Source organism: Salvia splendens, chromosome 22 (genome assembly GCF_004379255.2).
Source record: "Salvia splendens isolate huo1 chromosome 22, SspV2, whole genome shotgun sequence".
Classification (NCBI taxonomy): Eukaryota; Viridiplantae; Streptophyta; class Magnoliopsida; order Lamiales; family Lamiaceae; genus Salvia; species Salvia splendens.
Genome location: NC_056053.1, coordinates 3,549,921 through 3,558,128, shown reverse-complemented (window position 1 = coordinate 3,558,128; position 8,208 = coordinate 3,549,921). Strand labels below are relative to the sequence as shown.

The following is an 8,208-nucleotide window of genomic DNA, read 5'->3' as shown; positions in this document are numbered from 1 at the left end:
CCTTTATTCCATTCCATTATATTGACACAACACCGCCGTTAAAGGGGTTCGTCTCAAAAATCATATTCATAGCTACAACCTCACCATTACTCATATCTGCAAAGTTCCAAATTCGGACTTGGTGAATCCTGCTACTGGCGAAATCAGTAGGTAAGTTCCAAATTAAGATCTTAATTAAGCTCTGAAATTGGAGAGATCACTCAATCACATGATGCATATACATAATGTTCATCAAATTCGACGTAGGGAGAATTGATAATGCTATAACTAATATATCTACCATCAACTATATTTTTTGTAGCTGACTGAACTTCAACAAAAAAACACGGAATAGAGAGAGGATCGATGGTGAATCTAGTAGCAGCTCAGAAGCCACTCATACATGGGCTGATGAAGATGGCCGGCATAGTCCCTCACACTGTCCAAATCGACGAGGGCACCGTCATGAACATTTGGGTCCCTCGAGAGACTCAAAAGAAGAAACCCAAGACGAGCACTAAACCAGTAGTAGTGCTCGTCCATGGCTTCGCCGGTGAGGGCATAGTCACCTGGCAATTCCAGGTATAATTTATTTTATACTCCCTCTGTCCTCGTACCCTATTAAGAATCTACTTTCGCCATTTTAGTCATACCCAAAATTAGAGTCTACTTTTCACTTTTACAAGTATGTCTCACATTCCAATAACTTATTTTATTCACATTTCATTATAAAACAATATGAAAGTGAAACTCATGTTATTTCACTAACTTTTTCAATCCACTTTTATTTATATTTTTTAAATCTCGTCAAATGTGAACTCCTAATAGGAATGGAGGGAATAACATAGTAATAACATAGTAAGTGAAAATGTCTTACCAACTCAGCTGCGTACTTATAACTCAATAACGATCTTGAAAGAATTGTATGTTCGAAAAATGACATGTTTTGGAATTGGTAGGTGGGATCTCTAACAAAGAAGTACTCCGTCTACGTCCCCGACCTCCTCTTCTTCGGCGGCTCCTTCTCCGACAGCTCGGACAGGTCGCCGACGTTCCAGGCACAGTGTCTGCTGAAGGGCTTAAAGAAGCTGGGTGTAGAGAGATGCACGGTGGTGGGGTTCAGCTACGGCGGCATGGTGGCCTTCAAGATGGCGGAGCTCCACCCGGAGATGGTGGACGCCATGGTCATCTCCGGGTCGATACTGGCCATGACGGACTCCATTAGCAACGCCACCCTCGAGGACCTCGGCTTCTCTTCCTCCTCCGAGCTTCTCCTCCCCACCTCCGTCAAGGGTTGTAAGGCGCTTCTCAAAGTCGCCGCGTACAAGAAATTATGGTTCCCCGATCGCCTCCATAGAGACTTCCTCGAGGTGGATTGCGCTTACTTTTATACAGCGCTGTTTTGTGAGTTAATTAGAGAAAAAATAATTTACAGAGTGAAAAAATAGAGATAATATTGTTTATATTTTAGAAAATTTGTCATTTTTAGTATTACAATCTTAAAAAGGAAACGTTTCATTTTTAATGGTAATGAACAGGTGATGTTTAGCAACAGAAAGGAAAGGGCTGAGCTGCTGGAAGGCCTTGTGGTTAGCACCAAAGAGACAATCATCCCATGTTTTTCTAAGGTATTATAAAAATCAAGCATCTAATAAAAACATATGATCTATAACATCATGTATCTTCATTTCTTATAGAGAATACATCTTCTATGGGGAGAGGAAGATCAAATATTTAAGCTGGAACTTGCCCAAAAAATGAAAGAGTATGTTCATGAATACTAGCTAGAACACTTAATTGTAGGGAAAAAGGTCATCTTAATTTAAAATTTTGATTTATGATGTTTGTGTGATGTAGGCAGTTGGGAAACAAGGCCACATTTGAGGGCATAAAGAAAGCAGGTCACTTGGTTCACTTGGAAAGGCCTTGTGTCTACAATAGTTGTCTCAAGAAATTTCTTGCTTCCTTGCAGTTGGATGAAGAGCTAGCAAATGAATCTATATAATGTAACTATATAGGCAATTGAATTATTGTCTTTATTCTACATAAATATGAACTCTTAATTTTGTTCATTTTTTCTTTTCTTTCTACTAGGTGTGGTCTTAAATTTGTTCTTTTGCACTGAAGGCAACTTTGGTGGATTTTCTTGGATACCTTAAAGTGTGTGGGATGTAATCTTTCTATATAAGTTATTGATCTTGGTACAAACATATATTATGATCTGATGTAGGAACTATTCTTCGGTACAATCGTTCTACAATTATAATCGAATCTATATATCACAACACGAAAAACTCTAATAAACATAGTCCCAGGCTACCTAGAATTCCTCAAAACCTAAATCCATTCTACCTAGGCGATACAATTGTTCTACAATTACAATTGAATCTATTTATAACAACTAAAAAACTCTAATAAACATAGTCCTAGGCTGCCTAGAATTCCTCCAAACCTAAATCCCATTCTACCTAGGATCATCGAGGCCTATGATGGGCCTTATATTCAAAGAATTCGAGTCTTAACCAAAAGAATACTTGGCATGGGCCTTATATTTTTGAAAAAATCAACTCTTAACGAATACTTGGGATGGGCCTTATATTATAATCCATATTAGAAGTCCATTTTTCCCCAACAAATTATTCATATAGTAACATTTTTTAAAATGTTCTTTAAATCAAAATACTCTCGATTCCAGCATGTGCCCAAAAGCAGTATAATATCATTATTTTTCAAACAGACAACCATCAAGTGTTATTCTCATAATGAATGGAGTGGGAATCATATAGTCGGAAAGTCGATGATGTCACATTTCAGTTTTTCAGTATATATTACTTGAAAACGAGTGCATATATATGTAAATAATCAACGAATAAGTGATTAATTAAATTTATTAATACTGACCTTAGATTTATATACTCCTAATCCTTAGTGTTTTATAGGGTTTTATAGTATAAAAACCCATATATATATGTTTGTGTGTGTAGTAGGCTTATACACTTTAACTAGTGTTAATTACAAAAGATATCAAAGAATATATAGTATGATGAGGTATACAATCCCCACAACAATTTTCTCCATTCATAGTGGCATGGATTGATGAAGAAAAGCAATAAGTTTGTCGGTCAAAAGTGATACTCTCGATTGTACTAGCTATCTTCAAAATCTATTTTTCTCCACATCTAGGGTTTTCTCAGCACCAAAACCGTGCCTAATAATAGTTTACTAAAATTGCCCAATTTTTTTAATAATAATTTGATAACAATATGAGTAAAAAGAAAGAAAATTACATGGTGATGGAGTAGAGTGCTTTTATTAGTCATGTCATGTAAAAAGAATAGGATGGGGTAATCAGTAATGGGTGTCTTTCCCTCTCGAGAAAAACAACAAACTACACAAATGCAAATTGGAAAAAGTTTGAAATAGCTTTTATTTGCAAAATAATCCCATCAACACCCAGACATAGGGTACTATATTCTTGACAGATAAGTTTGGAATTTATCCCATTTGTTCCAATTGCAGCTTCTTCTTTTTTTTTTAATTTAATTTTTGGGGGGTTTCTGTTTTCTTTTTTCTGGGCTGTCTCTGCAAATTAAAGAATGTCTTGTTTTCTCAGCTACCTTATATATGGTGATCTAGACATATGTCTATGATGTGTGGCCTACTTATATTATTGGTAAAAGGTGGTCTCCTGTAAGTCTGTAACTATTTCTACTTATTCGTTGCTGCCCAATCACATATACTACAAGGTTTGGAGGTGAGTTTGGAGAGTCATGTCCACAGCAGAGATAGTGAAAATAATCATTTGACAACAACTTCTTTCTTTCAGAAAGAGTGTTCATTTACTAACCCTTTTTAACATGTGCACTAATTGTGATCACCTATTGCATGGAAAAACTTTATAAGTTGATTTATGTATTTATATGTTGTTACACATATGTGGTTCAATGATAATTAATCAGTCTATGTTCACAGACAAAGAGGGTTTCTTCTATTACTTATGTAAGGTGACAAACGTTACTAGAGATTTTAATTATATAGCTCATATGTATAAATTAATCATGAGCCACATGATGGTTGTGGTTGATTTTCCCACTTTATGGTGTTATTTGTTAAATTAAGCAACTTTTTTTCCCCTGGAAAAATAACATACTCCATAAAAAGGGAAATTGCGTAATATGATCCTCATTCAAATAGAAGATAATTAGCACACAGAAAATGTAAAGAAAAAAGGTCACCTCAAGTTCCCCCCACTAATCAATTTCTCTCTTGATTTTAAGCATAATATTGTTGAAAAAAGGTCACCTCAAAAACCAATGTGACAAACCTAAGTGGTTAATTTTAATTTGGCGTAAAGTAGAAAGTGTTGAGCTCCAATATTAATACAACACCAAAGAGATCAGATTAATATATGACGTAGCATTTTTTTCCATCTAAAAAAATAATAGACTGCAAAAGAAATATTCCCCCGAATAATAATTAAGCATTTATAGCTTACTCAGAAAAGGGGTTTTGCCTTCTTGTATTCTACCAGAGGGGTTTTTCCGATCAGAAGTGATCACACTTTAGGGAGTAAACCATTTTTTATTACTACTTTATAAAGATCAATATCAATTGAATATGAGTTGATAGAAATCAAAAGAGATAAAGAACATTAGGGCAGTGTTTTAGCTAAAAAGGGCATTTGACTGCGTGCACTTGGAATAGAAATATTATCCATCACCATATAAAAAGTGCAAGGAAAAGAAGGTTTAATAACATGTTTCTAGGATGGCCAAAGACTATTTATATTAGTACACTAAAACCTAAAATGAGATAGATAATTAGTTTCAATAGTATTTCAAAATCAATCTCAATTTTAGTGTTTTAGTAAAAATACATATTTTTAGGTTTACACTAAAACAAAACTAAAAACTAAAAATGCATAGTATAACGAATATTCATATAAATTTAAGTTTAGTATAAATGGTTGCACATGTGACATTTACACTAAAATGAATTATTGCATAGAGGAAATAATTACTCCTAGGGGTGTCGAAACGGATACCCGTGGGTACCCGCACCCGATTTCACAGGTACCCGAACCCGAAAAACACATTTTATACTACCCAATACCCGACCCGCAAGGCATTGCGGGTATCCCGCACCCGCAGGCGTAGTTAATTTAATTAGTGTTCATCTGCCAATATTTGTATAGATTTGGTTAAGGGACTACTATTAAGTACTTAGGCGATGTGGGATAGCATTTGAACCTTGTGAATAAGCTCATTAACATCTTATATCTATCTATACACAACTCATGTTTTTATTTATATTTTCTGATATTAGCATCATGCGAAGAGACACTCAACATAAATTAAAGAGAATCAATTGTAACAATGATTAATATTTTAACAAAATTTTAAATATGAAATGGAGTAGAAACTAAATAAGACGACACACCTTCTATATACAGTAATTAACAAAAGTTAGATACTAAGTTGGTAAACTATATAGTTACATGTAGAATATTAATCTAATTTCTTAGTTTACAATTATATTTAATAAATATTTTGAAAAAATGTTCTTTGACTTTATCTTACAATTTTAATGTTTGTTTACACCTTTAGATACATTATATTTTAGTCTTAAGTCCAAATATTTTTGTAAACTCTTTTGATAGTTATTTCATTTTAAATATTCGAAATTAATAATAAAAATTTATGTTTGTTTGATCAAGTCCTCCCAAATTATACATTCACTTGATTCAAATTTATATGTTACTATTTGAATTTGAATGATATTTGAGGTAGTAGCTAGAGGTGATGGCTAACCAAGTTGTCCCACATTGAAAGTAAGATAAATGATAAAGGACTTGTGCAGTATAAATATAGGATATAATCTACTCTACAATTCTAATCGGGTATTTATTAGGGTATTCGGGTATACCGATACCTGATATTTTGAAAATTTACTACTCGATCCCGACCCCGATCCCGATTTTTGCGGGTAACGGGTATCCGATACCCGACGGGTATCGGGTCGGGTTGAAAAATACCCGCTACCCGTTTCGACAGGCCTAATTACTCCTACTATCTAAATGGCCTTTTGGCATTGTAACTAGGTTATTGTTTGCTGGACTTATTTTTTTGGAAGTATAACGAATTAGATTTCATTATCCAACGTCATTTTCCAAACTACTCCTATTTAAGAAAAGAATTAACGATCTTATATCTATTCATCACTCTTTTCGTTATGTATGTTGAAAAATAACGATCTTATATCTATTCATCAGTCTTTTCATTATGTATGTTGAAAATGTGCCACTAATGTAAAATAATACATTACTGTTCCAATTAAGTTGAGTCAAAATTTTTAAGCATAGAGATTAAGAAATTATATTGAAAAGTTGAAGATATGGTAGGAAAAATAAAAATAGAGTAAAATAGGTAATGGAATAAAGTAAGAGCAATTAAATATTTTTTTTATCAAAAGAAAAATGACTCAACTTAATTGAGTCATCCAAAAAAAAATATGACTCAATATTTAGTTTAGACGAACTAATACTCCCTCTGTCCCAACTAAAGAGTTCTAATTAGTTATGACACGGGTTTTATGAAATGTAAAGAAAAGTGGATTGAATAATTTAATAGAATATGAGTCTCACTTATATATTACTTTTATAATAATATAGAAGTGAAATAAGTTAATGGAATATGAAACTATTTATTATTTATGGTAAAAGTGAAATAAAATTTTAAAGTTAAGAAGGGGACAGTACTAATTAAAAAACTGGTAACATTTCCATTTTGTAGTTTTCTTGTAGATGTGAGTATGTGTTTATTTAATTTGTTATTTCCTCATCTTCTATCATAGGCAGATAGACTGGTGGTGATAGACAAGACTTAAAGCAAATGCTACTCAGAAAAGCTATCCTACATAAACCCTAGCTTCCTATATTTTTCTACCTACAAATATATCTACGTCTATATAAATATTACTCCGTACTGTATATGATTATACTACTGGAGTACTTATATCAGTAGCAATTTAGCTGCAAATCAGTCTTCAATTTTCATACACTCCGTAACATCTCTACACTAAATAAAATTGGTTTCTTCATAAAAAATTAATTGGGTTGTAAAATCAATTTGACAGAACATAATGATAATCGTACATTACTTAAAACCTAAGCTTTGAACAGCTCAATATTCTTACTGTCTCCACCATGCCTTCAATCAACAATTCAGCTTCACTGCTTTTTCTACATGGTACTACTGATCTAGTTTACACCTGCATTTTGACGTGATATTTTTCCATATGAAATATTACTAGCCCCTTCACCCATTATCCAGCATTCATTTTACCCTTAAGAAAATACAGAGAAAAGTGAATGAAAAAATTAATATAATATAGACCCTATTTTTATACTCCCTCCGTCCCGCACCACTCGCACCTTTCCTTTTGGGCACGGAGATTAAGGAATGAGTGATAGATAAAGTCAACAATTACGGCTGTAGGTATAAATTGTTACTAAAAATGGAAAGAGTGCAAATAACTTGGGACGCTCAGAAAGGAAATAAGTTCAAGTAGTGCGGGACGGAGGGAGTAGTATATTAATTTCGTAATAAAATTTGAATAATATAAATTAGGGAAAAATGGGTCTATTACAAAATAGTAGTAAATGAAGTGGAATAATTAATAAGATAGAGATATAATCAAATACAAACTCTTATTGTACAAATCTCAAACTATGATCATTGGAATATCAACAGATGACAAAATCGTAGCAATAAAAAATGTCAACACAGTTTCAACGGTTGATGTTGTGTTCAAAAAATGTCAACACAATTTCAATGGTTGATGTTGTGTTGACATTTTTTGTTGCTGTTATTTTGTCATCTATGATATTTTCTAACGGTCTAGATCAAAGTTTGTACGATATTTAGAGTTTGTATTTTATCACTACCCAGATAAGATATATTTCAAAATAAAAGGCTAGGGCACATAATAAGGAACGGAGAGGGTAGTATTATTCATAAATTTATAAAGAAATAAATAAAAAAAATTGAAGATAATGATAAATTATCGAGGTTTAAACATTCAAATAGTGGGATTTTAATTTCATTGACTCATCAGTAATTCAATTATGAATCCAACATCCGATTATGACTCTTAATTATATTAGAGGTGGTAAGACCGAGTTTTGCATTGTTCTTCCTTTTGTGGTTAAAGTCCAATAGAGGTGGAAAT

General features: G+C 33.0%; 1 protein-coding gene across 2 annotated transcripts; it reads left to right on the top strand.

The window, feature by feature from the left end:
- On the top strand, nt 1-2,191 carry LOC121786311 (epoxide hydrolase 4-like). 2 transcript variants are annotated; one of them, XM_042184920.1, is made up of 7 exons: nt 1-150; nt 302-561; nt 939-1,349; nt 1,518-1,607; nt 1,677-1,744; nt 1,837-1,985; nt 2,074-2,191. In XM_042184920.1, exons 2-6 carry the CDS (start codon nt 346-348, stop codon nt 1,982-1,984), a joined length of 933 nt encoding a protein of 310 aa, XP_042040854.1. In that variant the 5' UTR covers nt 1-150; nt 302-345; the 3' UTR covers nt 1,985; nt 2,074-2,191. The 2 variants fall into 2 exon arrangements, with proteins under 2 accessions (XP_042040854.1, XP_042040853.1); XM_042184919.1 differs by having other exon boundaries at nt 1,837-2,191.
- The last annotated feature ends 6,017 nt before the right edge of the window (nt 2,192-8,208 follow it).

Excerpts from the sequence above, each read along its gene's own strand:
- LOC121786311 (XM_042184920.1), top strand. The coding sequence starts at position 346 with ATGGTGAATCTAGTAGCAGCTCAGAAGCCACTCATACATGGGCTGATG. Across the intron at positions 1,350-1,517 it reads TCCATAGAGACTTCCTCGAG|GTGATGTTTAGCAACAGAAA; the intron begins GTGGATTGCGCT and ends GGTAATGAACAG. Across the intron at positions 1,745-1,836 it reads CTTGCCCAAAAAATGAAAGA|GCAGTTGGGAAACAAGGCCA; the intron begins GTATGTTCATGA and ends TGTGTGATGTAG.